The sequence below is a fragment of the Corvus kubaryi genome, unplaced genomic scaffold (assembly GCF_017639235.1).
Source record: "Corvus kubaryi isolate FWS band 111438036 unplaced genomic scaffold, C.kubaryi_AGA036_p1.0 37398, whole genome shotgun sequence".
Classification (NCBI taxonomy): Eukaryota; Metazoa; Chordata; class Aves; order Passeriformes; family Corvidae; genus Corvus; species Corvus kubaryi.
The window spans coordinates 15,005,389-15,021,629 of record NW_024581137.1 but is presented as its reverse complement, the minus strand read 5'-3'; the positions used below and the strand labels follow the sequence as shown (position 1 = coordinate 15,021,629).

The 16,241-nt window shown below is 41.1% G+C and overlaps 1 protein-coding gene across 7 annotated transcripts in view; it reads left to right on the top strand.

Annotated features, from left to right (window-relative positions):
- FYCO1 (FYVE and coiled-coil domain autophagy adaptor 1) overlaps positions 1 to 14,656 on the top strand; it is a 45,767-nt gene extending 31,111 nt beyond the window's left edge. For 5 of the 7 annotated variants that reach the window (XM_042043128.1, XM_042043123.1, XM_042043124.1 and 2 more), the window contains 5 exons: positions 4,065 to 4,148; positions 7,034 to 7,129; positions 8,802 to 9,012; positions 10,302 to 10,411; positions 10,823 to 14,656. In XM_042043128.1, the coding sequence (XP_041899062.1) occupies positions 4,065 to 4,148; positions 7,034 to 7,129; positions 8,802 to 9,012; positions 10,302 to 10,411; positions 10,823 to 10,898 (577 nt within the window). In that variant the 3' untranslated portion in view covers positions 10,899 to 14,656. The remainder of the gene's footprint in view (positions 1 to 4,064; positions 4,149 to 7,033; positions 7,130 to 8,801; positions 9,013 to 10,301; positions 10,412 to 10,822) is intronic. The other 2 variants (XM_042043127.1, XM_042043129.1) reach the window with 2 other exon arrangements.
- The last annotated feature ends 1,585 nt before the right edge of the window (positions 14,657 to 16,241 follow it).

Sequence of the window (16,241 nt, the reverse complement as noted above, 5' to 3'; positions counted from 1 at the left end):
TGGCCCAGATGGAATAAAAGCCCAAAACACCCAAAACACCACAATCACACATGAAAGCCAGCATGAAGATTGAAATATATATGTTTTTAATCCAGGAATTCTCATTGAATGAATGGGCTGAACTAAAATACGTAATATATTTGAAACAAAACTCATGAAAGCTTTCCTTAACAAACACCATTCATAGAAAACCAGGAGACCAGAGGTTTGGGAGTCAGGAAATTCAAATTACCTTTATGTCATGAAAAGTGGAGTTTTATCTCATTGTTTTTATACTTTTTGAAGACTTCGGCACTCACTTACCAGCTTGGACTGGAAAAACAGGAAGCAATGAAGTATCATGATGAAAATAGATTAGTCTAAAGCTGATCAGTGTTTTTTACTAATGGTATTGTATTTCCTCTTTCACTCAGGCTCCCTATATCAGTACTTACAAACAAAACAAACAGGAAAAAAGAAGCTGTAAAATAGTTGCAGGTTTTCTAGGCAGTGGGTACATGCTTGTGGCATCTGCACTATATGGAGCAGTAAAAGTTTGAGTCTTCCTCTTCAGTTGTTTGCTACTGTAACTTGCCATTTGGCACATCTTGATTTTTTAATAATTTTGTGTTAATACTTCCTGATTTTCATTTCCATGAAGAAATAGAGGGTTAAGACAGCCATAAAAATAAGCAAGAGCTTTTGTTACGATAATTGCCTTTTCAAAGCTGCTGTTCAATTTAAAGCTCCAGTCTATGATCTTTATCAATCTGAAGAAAGTATAGGGTATTTGGGTAAGAATAAATAGGACAACTACAGAAAGTATTTTTATAAGTTTGTTCTTTTGGAGACTTCTAGCACACAGTAAGGTTCTAATAATTAGTGAGTAGCAGATGATCATGGCTAGTGTAGGAATAAAATAAACAAGGGTCACTTGGATCACTTCAAGAACCAGTTCTTGCTATGGGGTTTGGGTATTCTTCCTGACATATTGCCTTATCAAAATTAACACCTCCCAAAAAGTGTGGTGCAGCAAATACTTGTGGATCACCCAAATCAAGACAGAGATTAATTTGCCCCATGCCATTTGTATGGTTTGACACGTGTGGTTTGGTGGCAAAAGTAACAGCAATAAGCTGGTCAAAGGTGATAGACATCAGAGTTAACATTGAAGTGTATACAAGCCCCATATAATATGACATGCCACGATGCCTGAAGTCCACTCCTGAGCAGCTGAAAATGCCCAGAGTGGCAGCATCCAAAGAAAAGCCCGGTCAGCTATAGCCACGTTCAGCAAAAGTACTGTCAGTTTCTGTCAGCATCTTCAGTTTCATGTGGAAAACTAGTATGCCAAAGACCAGTGCATTTCCTGCTATGCCAAGGATGAAAACAACAAAATACATACATGGCAAGGAAGACTCCTATAAATATGAAAATTCTCATTTCTGTTTTCATAGGGATCAGTGATGGAGAAATTATAATAAAAGTTAGCAGTATCTGTAGTTGCCATCTTGCCTTCTTTTTAAAGGCAGCCTGGAAGGAGGCATATTGAGATTTTTTTACTCAGCAAATAATTAAATCCTAATGCATCCAGGAGACAGACAAAATCCTAAGTACTAACAGATAAGAGTTGTAGTAAAGCATCCATGACAGACAAAAGCAAATCTATTTATTTGCTGAAGAGGATTGTCTTGACAGTCAAGACCCAAACACAACAGCTGGTGGATTTGAATACATCATCTGTTACCAGATTTATACTGATGGGGACTCAAAAGCATACTCAAAAGACAATTACAGAGACTTCTGAAAACAGTATAAGGATTAAGCTTTCGAATACATCAGTGGTTTAGTGCTCAGACTGAGAGTTTCTGGGAAAACCCATGAGAGAAATAGAATTTGTTTTGCCAAATTTGGCATTTAGACTCAGGTTGCAGACTGAGCATCAGAGTTGTTTGGCTTGGGTTGGACCTGTCCCAAAAGGCAGGGTTTGAGTCTCAATGAGTACCTTAGAACTTGTGGTTCAGTTAAGCCTCATCTTGTTCTGTAGATGTCAGTCACATCATCAGATGACTTCCTCCTCCTCTCAAGTCACTTACTGGAAACACGGAGGATTTTCATTAATGTACTACATTTGTATTACTTGCAGAGGGAGGAGTGAGCGATTCTGTCAGCCCCTTCCCTCACACTCCCTCTCAAGAGTTGATGCGGTTTTGCAGTGTCAGCTTTCCAAGTTAAGGAGAGGCTTAACTCAACAGCCCTGCAGTCAGGGCTGTTGCCAGCACATAAAAGTAACAGCTCTAAGACTAATAATCTTTGCAAACTGCTTACCTGGTAAATTAAGTCTTTTATGAGATAGGTTTATTGGCTTTTTTAAGATTTAGCCCAAAAACTAAATGCCCTCTCTCAAGCTACAAACCCCATGTTTCCGTGAGATTAATCCTACTACAAGATATTACTCAGCATAAGATTAGCAGAACTCACCTCTGAATCTTTAAGATTGGCTGAAACGCCTCACCTGGTGAGTTCTAATGTACAGCAGTTCGAGTGTCCCTGCATTCTGCAAGAGAGGGAAACACTATTCAGAGGAACGAGCCCATGCAGGCAAATCTCTGCAGCAGCCTGTAGTGCCGTAGCTGGAGTGCTTCTGGGACTCTGACTTGTAGAGCAGTGAGCTTTTCTCTCTGACTACTTGAGTTTGGTACCTGCAAATGTGTATGAAAAAAACCAGCACCAAATCTGACTTATTTCTGCAGCATCATTTATTGAAAGAAGACAACTGACATAAGATATGTAAGGCTGTGCAATGCTCTTTGAAAATGGAGTTCTCCCTTGTGCTTCATTGCATGTAATAGCAATTTCTCTGCCTTTAAGAAACAAGCTGGGAGTAAGGTGCTAAATATTCACAAACTGTTCCTGTCAAACAGGGGAGCAATAGGTTGTGACAACCACCTGCTTTTATCAGTTATTTTCAGATGCAGAATAAGGTATGAGGGTGACACAGCAGTGGCTAAGCTGTGTGGTAACATATGGATTGTGTGAATTCATCACCTATAGGGAGTGGGCTGAGAGAGTACTGTTACTCCTGGATGGGTCAGTCTGAAGAATATTTGATTGTAAAGCTGTGAAGGACCTTGGGTACAGAAACCACCCTGGCTGCAGGGAACCTGCAGGCTCTGGGATGGAGCAGCCTCTGTGGAGGTACAGGCTGGGCAGGGAGGACTGGGCAGCAGCTCTGCTGGAAGGACCAGGGGCTCCTGGTGGATACTGGTGTACACTCAGGCCAGAAACTGCTTGTGCTGTGCCTCTCCTATAATTCTGCCTCAGTTTCCCTTAATAGCCTCTAAAGAACTGTGTGAAGAGAAAATTCCTCTTCCCTATCACAACAGAAAAAAAAATCACAAAGATTTTGCACGTTGTCCCCTGGAGCACAGAAATATTCCTTTGTCATGATTGTTTCCCTAGCTCGCTTTCTCTGTATTGCCTCTTGTCTTGCAGATAAGAGTGTGACCAGTTTTAAGGCCACAGAGTCCTTTTGTATTGTTTGTTGCATTTTTTCTTTGTTTCATACAGGATGTAGCCTAGCTACATCAGTCATATATTTTTTTTTAAACAGCTGGGATTTCCTATGTACCAGTATGCAGATCCACCCCTAGCACATAGTGGTGGATTTTCATGTCCATCTGGGTTTTTTTTTCATCAGTTGTCTGTGTAATGCTTTCCCATCCCAACGTATGTCAGGGTTTGCCCTTAACACGTCCATCCCTTTCCCACCCATACACCTTCATGCAAGACACTGTCTTGCACCCTGTTAAAAATCAGTGAGCTCTGTATCCCCCTTGCTCCATCCCAAACCATGCCTCTTTTCTTGCCCATGTCAAGGGCTGTCTGTGGCATCTTTTCTTCTGATCCTTTACTGTCCTCTTTCTTTCTTTACTTTCTTTACTGCTCTTTGCTGGGTTGGAGAAGAAGGCTAATAACTAAGTTAGGGTGCCTGGGGTGGGTCTGACCTGCTAGATAACAGCAGGCCCAGGGAATCATTGGTGCACTTCAGCATAATGCCTTTGATTGTTTCTTTGCATTTTCAGATGTGTTTGCTGGGCTAAGCAGCTGTTAGGGGCTCTGTACAGCCTCCAGTCTCCGTTTCAGGTTTCTGGCTTTCACACAATTCGGTAAGACTCTCACCTGGATGACAGAAGTTCTCTCCAGAAATCATTGCACTGCTGACAGGCAGATGGGTTCTGGGATTTCACTGCTCGGCCGCATGAAGCCGACACCTCAGACACGTAGCTACAGCTGTCAGAGCTCGGGTGTTTATGAAAACAGAAAATTGCTGAGTCCAGAGTTGAACCAGCTTTTTTCAGGTTTTAATTCTAAAAGTGATTTCTTACTTTTAACTCCACAAGCCGTTTATGATGTTGGCCACAGTATATTTAGTACCATTTTTAAGAAATGCTTTCCATGTATAACAACAAGCACGCTGGAACAGACCATCCACCTTAGAAACAGTGACCAACAGCAGGTGCCTGAGGAAGTGCATGAGAACAGGACAAGCATGAAGTAATAATTCTTCAAAATGCTCTATCAGCTTCCAGCAATCTGTCTTGAGGCTTTGCTGAATCCGAGCTCTTCTCTTCTTGCTGTAGTGTCCTTTCCATGCTTCAGTTCCTCCTGCTTTCAGCCCCACTTCGTCTCATTTTTAAAAAGATAAAGAAGGGAAACAATACTGGCTGTTTAAACAGATACACCAGAGGGTTCATATTCATAATCTGGGGACCTGTCAAGCTGCAGGAGCATTCTTAGTGCTGACACAAAGGGCAAATAGGTCATGCAAGAATAAATTCTCCTGTCGGGGAAAAATGCTTCAGTTAAATCATGAGACTGTTTCTTATATTATAGGCTACCAGACCTTAGTTTAGGCTGTTAGACTCAGTGAGTCATCATAAAGAGAAGGAGGATTTTCTTTGTGATTATAAGGCACTTTGGTTTAATACACAAAGTAGGAGACCTAGCATTCCCTTAGTCTTAGATGTGTGGTGAATGTATTGGCTGGAACAGCCAAGTATCAAGCTAACCACCTAACCATGTACTGGGTTGCAGCAGCAGGAGTAAGGAAAATCATGTGTTAGAGGAGAACATGGAACATATATTGGTCCTGGGATTTAATCTACATTTCAGGGTTCCAAATGAAAGGTGAAATCAATGGATTAAATCAAGAACTCTAATGGCATTGTGTAGTAAATAATGGAGTTTGACACTTCTAGAAAGCCTGTAGTTGTGTGGTTCTTTTGCTCTGCATGAATTCAAGGCTGTGAAATTAAAGCTGTGTAGCTAACCTGGTGGGATGGGAGACTTACGTGGATCACAGCATGAAGCCTGTTGCTGTTCCCACTGTGCAAGAAAAATATATGTGTAGTTTTACAAGCTATGGTTTAATTTCCTAGTTTGTTGTTTTGGGGCTTTTTTCAGAATCAGTTTTCTTATCTAGTTGTATAAAGATAGCTAACTATGAAATTATTTGTATCAGTAAGTATTTGCATAGATACTGTACTAACCTTTATGGACCAACATGTAGTAAGTACTTCACTCCTACATTTCTAGTGTCTGCTTACAGCTCAGGTTTTGGCACTTAATTACAGTTTTGAGTCTCCCATGCACATCCCAGCTGTCTCTTTAGGGTATTGACAGTAGTGGTGTGACTCTGAAGAAGTCAAGAATTATCCAAGAGGCTGCAAGAATAGGAAAAACAGGAATATCGAAACACGAATTCTGTAGATAACAGTTCAGGAAATGTATAGACAGTGGGTGCAGTTTAATTTGCAGTCATAACAGTAAATTCTTCCTCTTTTCAACCAATGGTGTCACTGCACTAAACGGACATGTGATTGCATGTGTTGACACAGTATATTCAGATGCTGCTCATGACCCCCTGAAGGAGATATTTTCCCCTGCTCTTCTGCTCAGCAGTGCTGCTTGTAGAGCAATGTCCCACTGGATTTAAAAGAAAGTGCTAAACTGGGCATTGGTTTTGAGAACTGGTCTACAGCAAGTGTGGCAATTTTGCCCTCTTGGGTCATTATTGCACTTGATGATTCAAAAGCACATATGGTATTACATTTTATTAGATTCCCCTGGTTTTGGAAGGAACCAACCAGCTGGTTCCCTGTAAATAAGAGCCCTTGGCATTTTTTCTGGGAATGACAACTTAATTGTCTCAAACTGCTGGAATGCAGAGAAGCAAAACGAGAATCAGTTAGAGAAGCTCTAACTTACTTGGAAACTATCAGTGTTTGTTTCTTGACTCTCAGACTCATCCTTCTCTCTGTGTCCAGCCCTGTGATTCATACCTGGTGCTACTCCAGTGTTCACCCAGAGCATACACCTTTTTTGAGGGAAGGAGTGGATAGCAGGTTCTTCCCTTGGCTTCACTGCTTGCTGGAACACATCATGGTGCGGAGGAAACATAGTGCTTTGTCATCTTGTAACAGTGTCTTTAGTGTATTTGTGTTCGAATCATGCAGTATTTTGTGTATGAAAAGAAGACACAGAGTAGCAAATTGTACAGCAATAGAAGATGTTTGTGTACATGTGTCAGAGTAAGGAACTGGATAATATGTCTGTAAAACACCTCACAGATTAAATCCAGGGAGATGTCTTATCCTTTTTCAAGCTTTGTTTAAAGGACAAGTGCAGACTGTTTTGCTTGTGTCTGCCCTCAGTCAAGTTCCCACCTGCCAGAGAATCTTTAAAACATGGCATCATCTCAATAAGGAATTTATGTTATGATTGCAGAAAAGATGTTCTGGATGTATATATATGTATTCTTCTTAGCTCATGAAACCAGGATAGGAACAGTTTTACATTTGTGCACAGTGGTGAGCAGAACAGGGCTGCGGTTTTGCCCAGTTTTGTCACTAGAATATGCCACATAAGAATCCTAGAATTTGGTATCAGGACTATCAAAACATTTCTATTTTAGGAAGGCATCAGCATGCAGATGGTATTCAACCACATACTACTCAGAGAATCATTATTTTCCTTCTTTCCTTTGTTCTAGAAACAGCACATGTAATTCTTCAACCTTTGATGAATCTGAAGAGTGGCAAGTTGCTCAAGATGCTGAGATATGCTTGTTGAAGTCAGGAGAAATCATGTAAGCACAACAGTTTCATTGCTATAGGTGAAAGCATAAGGGCTGAGCTCAGATATCAGCTATGTGAGCACAAGCCTTGCAGGCTCCTGGAAGAGTTGATCACTTGTATCCCAGAGTAGAATTTGGTCTGAGGAGGATGAGAGGGTGTAACTCAACCATACAGAGCAGCAGCAATGAGCCAGGTCCTCTCTCTTCAGTCCTAGGAAACTTCAGTGCAACTGGGGAACAAGAAGGAAAGATGTAGGTCCACATCACACGAGAAAACATTTCCTATTTTTATTGCAGGAGTTGCTGTCAACAGGAAGGAGGTCGAGGGCTGTGCAGTTCTAGCAGTCTCTGAAAGAAACTGCAAGGACAGGTCAGGGAATGCAGCTCCAGTTGGACTTTTGCCAAAATGAGGGAATTGGTGGCCTTTTGGAGCATGTATCTGTTATTTTTTGATGGTTTCCTAGTGTGTCTTGCCTGCTCTGGTTGATACATGCCACAGCATAAAATGTTCACCTAAGCCTCACCTCAGGCTCTGTGTGTAATGTGTGTGCACAATTCCCTGTATGTGTCCTGCTCTGAAAGTCAGAGGTATATGCAGTAGTGATAGAGCATGTCACTTGCACAGCCAAGAAAGGAATCCAATGTATGGAAATGCACGTGACTTAGAGAAATTCACCTTTGCTCACTGCCCCCTTAAGCCTAGCTTTGAAATTTTGCCTTAGTTATGGGGAAGGTTTTAAACTTTATACTGCAAGGAGATAAATTAGTCCATGTTTCAACCTTGTTGCTGCTGTTCAGAGATCCAGGTAAATGAAGTAATAACTAAAACCATAGCTGAGCTGTAAGGCAAAACCAAGAATTATATTTAGTTTATTAAAATTAAAGGTCACCTGAGACACCACAGGCCTGTGGTTTACTCTGATCTCATTGACTTGCAAACAATTTATTTGGCCTAAAGAGTGACGGATTATATTAGTTTTAGTTAGGGTAGTGTAGGTGAGATTCACAGCTCTTAGAAATTACAGGTTTCCCCTGAAGAAAGTAACTAGTGTTCTCCTGCTTTAGGACCTCACTGTTTGCAGTCTTAAATAGATACCAGAATGAAGTCAGCTCATATAATGCTGTAGGACTCAGCATAGAACTAAGAACTTCCTTTTTAACTGGAAGTATTTTGAGTCATTTTTTTTGCAGCTTGGTTGGGTAAAACAGAGCCAGATGTAGCGTTAAGTGCTTCGGAACGGAGCTGCTGTTCACGTTCCATCCACCTGTCCCCTCTGCACTCCTGATCCCTCCTGTTTCCTGTGCGAATTTTTATCTTCACCTAGGAAGGTGAATAAACCAGGAAACTTACTGTTTGTTTAAAAAGAACAACGGAGAGCAGCACTCCTTTCTTATTGTAGTAAGTCTAAAAAGCTTTATTCCAGCACTGGTTTTCTTTAGTTGAAATGAAATAAAAGTGAACAAAATCCACATTTGGCAGAGTAGTGAAGGTTCTTAGTATCAGTCAGCTTTTTTGTAGTTTTTGCTTTCATCTAAGGCTGAATTTTCATGCATCTTGTGGACCTGTCCCAAATATGCTGTGGGGTCAACTGGAAATAGATGGAAAATAAAAAACAATGATTAGTGGTTCTATCTGAGTAAGTGGATTGGACTCTTCAAGTAATCATATTTTTCTCCCTCACAGGATCAAATTACCCCTTACAGTAGAAGAGATCATGAATTTTGGAGAAAGCAACAGAGAGCTGTTCATCAAATCCAGCACCTACAGTATCATTCCCATCACTGTTACAGAGATGGGCCTAACAATTAGCTGGATCTTCTCATCAGACCCCAAAAGCATATCCTTCAGCGTTGTCTACCAAGAATCTGAAGACACACCGCTGGATCAGTGCAAAGTAAGGCCTTTGTCTCCTTACTACCTTAGAGGTTGTAGTGTTCTACACTCACCCAACCTACAGCAATTGACAAGTATTGCTAGGAGGTCTTCACCAGAATGCCAGTTGCTATTGCATAAGGATTTGTTTCTCCAGTTAAGCTGCAGTTCTGCTAAAGGCAAAGCTACATCTTTAGTTATTTAATGTTGCCTGCAAAAGTTGAGTTGAAAAACCCTCTAGTTCCTTTTGGTTGCATCTGAAATTCACCTACTATTATTAAGCAAAAATAGAAGTCCAAGTCTGCAAAATTCTTTTTTTTCCTCAATTTCACTTAATTTGTAAACTCTTTAAAGCTGATTTTGCCAGGCTCTTGAGCAGAAGCCACAGGGAAACAGAAACATTGTTTGGGTTACCTACATTTCTTACAATGAAGCATATACTTAAGTGCTTTGATGGTGTGCAAAATCTCTTTGCCAGTGCCCAGGGTACCTGGTTTTATATGTGCTGTCCATATTTCATGAGGATTATGGCTTAAGTGAATCTATTTTACTCAACTAATTGCAAAGTTTTACTGAAGACAGTGCAGCTGTTGGTTTAATCCACCATAGTAGGGTGAACTCTGTGGCTGTGATTTCCTAGGGGAATAAGACATTTATATAGCTTGTGTTAATTCACTGCACAGTTACTAACTCTATGTAAAATATCTCTTTTTCTTAATCTGAAAGATGAATGGAGTGTGAATGCTGCTTTTGTTTTGATAAATTTATTTGGTAAAACTTTGTGTTTTATAGGGTCATCCTTGATCTATGTCAGCTGCTCTTCTGACAGCTGTGCTAGGGTTTTACAGCAAGACACACACAGAACCACAGATACACACACTTGTGCTGTAAGCTCAGATAAACAATTAAGATTTGCTGAGAAAGCTTATTTTATAACACAGAGAGCATAAAAGCATATATTAAAAGATATATTTAGCCAAATCTTGCTCTTGGATATATGAATTTAATGTACCACTTTCTGAAGTTACTGAAGTTTCTTAGCTTGACATTTAAAAGTTCAGGATTTGATTTTATCTCTGAAGCAGAGATGAATCGCCATAGGTTAATGCTGTAAAGATATAATCAGGAAAACAAATGTCTCACTGTGAGATTTTAGTTTGGGTGAGTTTTTAATGCTAGTCAGTTAATTAGTTTTGCAGGCATACATGCACTGTGGGAGTTTCAAGGTGGCTGAAATCAAGGTTTTCTGAAAGAAAGTGTCGATTTATAGGGCAAATAGCAAACTTCATTTTCATTTGTATTGAATTCCAGGTTCTTATCCCAATGACTCGCTGCAACTCTCATAAGGAAACTATCAGAGGACAAGTGAAAGTCAGAAACCCTGGAATCTACACGCTGATATTTGACAACACATTCTCTAGGTAGGTCCTAGCCAGGTATAAAAGGTGAAATAAGCTTGGTTTTACAGACTGTGGAGCTGATCAGATGCGCGTTATTCTGCCATTCAGAAGTAAGTATAAGAAATTTTTCCTCGCTTGCCAAGAGATTTTCAAGACTGAGTTTTGGTTCTCGTTCTTGTTTGGGGTTTTTTTTCCTACCCCTACAGCAGAATTCCACTCTTCTTTTTGGATCTTTGGAAGGGTTAACAGAAGTTAGCAAGTAATTTGTGACTCATTCCAAGACAGTTTAGTTAGGACTGTTGTCCTTTTTACAACAAACTGTCAGTTTTTTGCCCAAGTATAAACTGAAAGACTGAATACACTTCTAAGAAGCTTCCTCTCTTGTTGGCTTCAGCTAATATGATCTTTTTGCTCTCTTTCTTTCCTTGACAGGTTTATCTCAAAAAGAGTGTTTTATCACTTGGCTGTAGAGCGACCTGTCATCTATGATGGAAGTGATTTTCCATAGCCTTTACTATACTATGTATTTTTAATTAAATTTTTAAGATATGCTATTATTTGTGTACATGTAAGCATTCTGATTACCACTGTGTTTGAAGACTTTGAAACTATGCAATAGTTCTAATGCACTTAAGAGGAGATGTGTACACTAAAAAATGGAAGCCTTTTCAGGAACACTAATGGTTCTGTACTGTGTACAGATTGCTGAAAAGCCATGTTGTTTGGTTTAACTGGCCAATAATAACCAATATTTTTTCAGTGGGGAGAAAAATAAGTGTGGGGGTGTCTAAATGCAAACTGAAATTCTCTGCTGAAAATTGAGCTGTTTTTCTTCCAAAAATATCCTTCAAAAGGAAATTTAAAGAAAAATGCCTATTTTTGACCTCTTCACTGAGGTGTAACCATAACCATCTCTGTTCTTCTATACTGCTCTTACAGTCAGAGCAGCAATTATGTAATACTTCAATCTTCACAGGCAAATACGGTAATCCATCTAGAATTTTTTATCTTTTCCAAGTTTTATAAGCAGCAAGCCATAGGAGTTTTATACTTTTTGGGCTAAGATTTGGCAAGTTTTAACTGGCTTTTTAAAATGCTTTGGCACTGAATACCAGTTACAAAATAATAAACACGAAGCAGCAACTCCTTTCACTTTGGCTCACCGTACTCTATATGTTGGTCCATGGAACCCAGCTGTTATGGTGAGCACCAGTGGCAGAAAGCAGAGCATCCCCTGTGGAATAAAGCACTGCTCGCTGTGTGATATTGGGAAGAAGAGCATTCCTTTTTCCTGCCTTAGCACCTTAGTCATCAGCATTCACAGGAAAGCACAGTTTCTGTGGAGATCAGCAGCGTCTCTCTCTCTAAACCACGTGGAAGGCAGCAATAGTGTTTGAACCGGTCTCAAAACTCCATCCAAAACGGAATGTATATCCAGGCCTGGTGAGCTCTCCACCCAGTGGTGTTAGTATATTCTGTCCTTTTCCTAACCCTTGCAGTTGCCCTATCCAACTGCTGACTTTCCATATCAGATTTGGGGGCTGTTAACACTGCCTTTTAAGGGAAGACTGGGTTCTCACTTATACAAAATTTCTATGCAAGCCATCTGCTTTCTGTATAGAATTTCAGCTTTTTGTCAGAATACCTGAAAGCGGATTTTTCCGTATAAAAAACCTGTCTTCCAATAGAATGGCAAAACATTTGGCAGGAGAAAGAAGAAAAGCTCTTTCTCCCAACCAGCCCTCCTCATAATTTAAGTGTGTCTGATTTCTCATGTTACTGATCTCCCAAGGAAACCTTGGGAGGGTTTTAGTGCAGCAGTTGGTAGAAGACCAGCACAACCTGTGAGGAACCCTGTAGAAACTTGGTGGCAGCTGTAGCTGGCATACAGGGGTCATGGTGGGAGACAGAAAATAAAGCATGAGGGGAAAGAAGAAAAAAGGGCAAGCATAAGCTGAAGCAAATGGTTTGGGGAAGGGAAAGGGGCAAACTTAAAAATGTAAAAGCAAGGACAGGGAATTGGAGGAAGGAGCTCAGCTGGGAAAGGTGGTCAGGAGAGGCCAGCTGGTGTTTATGTATTGCTGGTCCAATCCAATACCCATACGGGATCTCCCACACTAAAAGACTGGTTGATTAAGAGGTGGAGATCACAAACCAAGTGTTGAATATTTACATAGGAGCAGCTGAGGCAGAGGGAGATTTCTGATAATAGGAAAGAAAAGAATTGCAGATAAAGCTAAAGCTTGCTCATAATTTGTTCCAGTTGTTAACAAGATATAAATACAGTGATCTTGAAAAAGATTGTGAAAGAATGACTGCTTTTCATGGAGCACCTAGGATTTAGGTCTCTGGCTCATCAGTAGCTTTTTCTTGCCTTCAGCTGCCTTCTTACCCATGGTGGTGGTGTGCTCCCAACCCTCTGCCAGGCAGAGTGGTCAGTGGAAGGTGCAAGCTCTTGAGGGCTGCAGTGCAGCTAAGCCCTGACCTGGTTGAGTGCATGAAAATGAGATGGACGAGAGACTGACATGGGCAATAAACAGCAATAAATGGCATGGATCGGTTCATGAATTACAGCATATTTCAGTCTTGAAGCTATGTTTTATATTTAATTAGTCAAGAAGAGATTATTTATTGCTTAAAAATGGAGTACTGTGTACCATATGCTATGCAATTTCACTGAGCTGTTGCTGAAGTCTGCTGCAGTTTTCTTTTAAGCTTTTAGGTGTGGTTTTAAAAAGCATTTTGCTGTTGTTTACTTAGAATACTAATCTTACTGGGATATCTTTCTTAAAATGCCAAATGTAAGGTAAAGGGACACTGTCAAGTATCTTCAGCCAAAATATGACATCTCTGTTCAAAGGAATTTGAAATCTCTCTAGTCAAAATTATTTGACAGCCTTGCCTCTTGATTTCCTTTCCACGTCCAGTTCTTGACATCTTTTCATCCTGTGGCAAATATTTTTAAGCCCCTGTTCATGTAGCTCTTAAAATAATTGTCTCTATGTAGTAAGCCAAATGTTTCCCTGGAGGTCTCATGTAGACAGTCCTGAGACTGGCTGAAGCCTGTGTTTGGGAAAAGGGGAGTAAATCCACTGGTTTGTGTTCATTTAGCATTTGAGTCTTTATGGTCCCTTCTCTTCAGGTTTTCCTGCCCATTGAGAGTAATTTTACGGCTTTTTTTTTTTCCTCTCTGAAAGAGGTCTAACAGTAGGAGTCAGAACCTGTAGTTTAAAGATCAAAAGAAAATTTTTGCTTCTGACCAAAGACAGTAGTTAAGGAGAAAAAGTTTCAAATTATGAAATATCAGGCTGGTAAGGTGCAAGTGGACAGGAGTGCAGCTGTTCAAAGAAGCTTCCCAGGAGCAGTAATCCCATCATAACAGCTGGAAGAGGCTGTGCAGAGAGAGTAAAGAACCTGACATTAGTACAGACCTTTTGTTTGAATGTCCCAGACAGTTTATTACTGGAAAAGTAGAAACCCAATAAAGGACTTTGCACAAGTGCAGGCTTGTGCAAGAGATTATTTCATTGTGCAAGAGATTATTTAATTCAAGCACTTCATTCCTCCATTCACAAAATGCTTGTTCATGTGAGCTATGCCAGCAATGCTGAAAAATCTATTTATTTATAGATGCTCAGGTGATTTGTTGGATTGGGCTTTTTATTATCTGTAGGAATGCAATAAAGAGAAAATAAATATTTAAAATGGATCATGAAATTAGTTGAAGGAGATGTCACATTCATAGGACAAAGAGACTATACATTGTGGTCAGCATAAGCAATTAGATGATTTTCCTGGGTGCTGGAAAGGGTAAGGAGCTATGGAGGGTAAGATTTTTTGTTATGAAGAGGTTTATGCGAAGGAAAGAATGTAGTTTCTTCAAGAAAGTGACAGTGTTCCTTTACTCAGCATTACTCCATGTTTTTTTATGAAAGATGTATTGCACAAGAGTGTACCATGTTACAAAATAGCAAAGCTACAAAAGCCTGACTTCTTTCCTAAAACTGAAATTGCACTATAGTTTTAATTATGCTCAATCACTGAGGTTGTAACTTGTTCAGAAGCATTTTTTGGTCTTAACTGCCAAAGAATTGCAAACCCTGTTCACATAAAACTTCCTGCTCCAGATTTGGGAAAAATCATGTATACCAGTGTCTGTACAGTTACAGAGATGTAAACGGTTGTGTGTTGGAATATTTCTTGATGCTTTTTTTCCCCCTTTTTTAACCTCAGGAATTTAAAAATAAAATTCTTTATCGTTGCGAATGTGTGTCCCTTTTCTGCCTTGTAGAGATAAGTGTGTGTGGAAGATAAATCTGATGATTGTATGGTCTACTTGAGGTTTTTATGAAATTCAAGGTTATCCTCCTATTGTGCCATCCCCTCATTTCAAAGCTACAGTTACCAATAGAAGTTTCAGAGCACCTCAGGAGGCATCTGGAGTCCTGGCTCCACATTCAGAAGCTTCCCTCCAGGAGAGTCTCCAGGAAAGCCTAATGTAGAGTACGAGTGACCCGCAAAGAGTGAGTTTTACGTATACCCATTTACATGTGTAAGTGACTGTACTTTGCTGTACCTCAGCTCTGCAGGGGAGCCATTGAAAGTCTTTGTGTCCATTTCCAATAATGCATTTCTATTCATACTGGATAATACCTTCTCCCTTGGTGCTAGGGGAAAGGCTCTCCCAGCCCTACTTCTGCCTTAATGTTTCTCAGTCTGTGCCCCAAGACCAGGCCTTGGCACACACAGGATAACGTTTTTCTGTGGGGACCATGTGAAGCTACCACAAGACAGTGGTATCCTTTGCATTCGTCCTTGAAGTGTCACAGGGATGCTTTGAAGTCCAAATATAATTCCTGTACTCTCACACCCTTCCATCACTTCCCTGCTCTCTGGAAGAAATGCTTCTGTGAAGATGTCTCTGTTTCAGGCAGAGCAGGCACTACGCAGGCAATTTTGCCTGCAGAGAGTGAAAGTTCCTCATGGGCTCTCCCAGCTTCCTCCCCTTGTACCACAAGCTGTGCTACGTGACTGCCTGCACTGCAGTAACAACGCAGCACTTGGGGCAGATATGAGTCCAGCTGCCCCTTCAAAGAAGAGCAACAGCGTAGGAGACTACAGCCCAAAACTGGGAACATCTAGGAAAAAATGGTCTTAAAGAGAGGGGAGGGGAGCCAAGCTATGGGAGATCTCAGGCCCCTCCCAGGACTTCCAGCAACTGCTCGGTGACCATCCTGCTAGAGCTGTGCATAAAACGTGAGCAGAGTCCCATGGGATGTGTGAGGGACCATGGGGCAGGGGAGCCAATACCCTTTGCCTGGGAGGAAACCTCCATCCCAGAAGAGAGCATCAGGTGAAGGATGGGGACACCCTAGTGAGGGACAAGAGGGATTGTGGTAGGATAAATCCAAGTAAAACATCAGGGCAGGGGGACAGAGGAGCTCAAGGAGGGCTTGACCACAAGCAGCTGTGCTGCTGGCAGACGGAGGCCCCAAGGAGATGGAAGAGGGAGTAATGGCAGAAAACACCTCCATGACTGAGTCCTTGCTGTGTGCTGGCCAACAAGGGTTGGTAACGAGGCTGCAGCCAGAGGGGCACTGGGATGCAGCTTCCTCCCAGAGTTTGTGTGGTGAGAGCAGCCTGGGGAGCCACCAGCAGCTGCTGGACCACAGGCAGCTGTGGTGGAACAAGCCCCAAGAGGAAAATCTGCCCCCAGCGAGGCTGGGCCACTAGCTTTCCCTGACAAAGTGATGAGAGCAGTGTGACTCAGAGCAGGATCTGCTTGACCCAGGGACAACCCTGTCGCCCCAAACTGCTGCAAGTTCATTGCTGTTTCACCACCCTCAGCAGT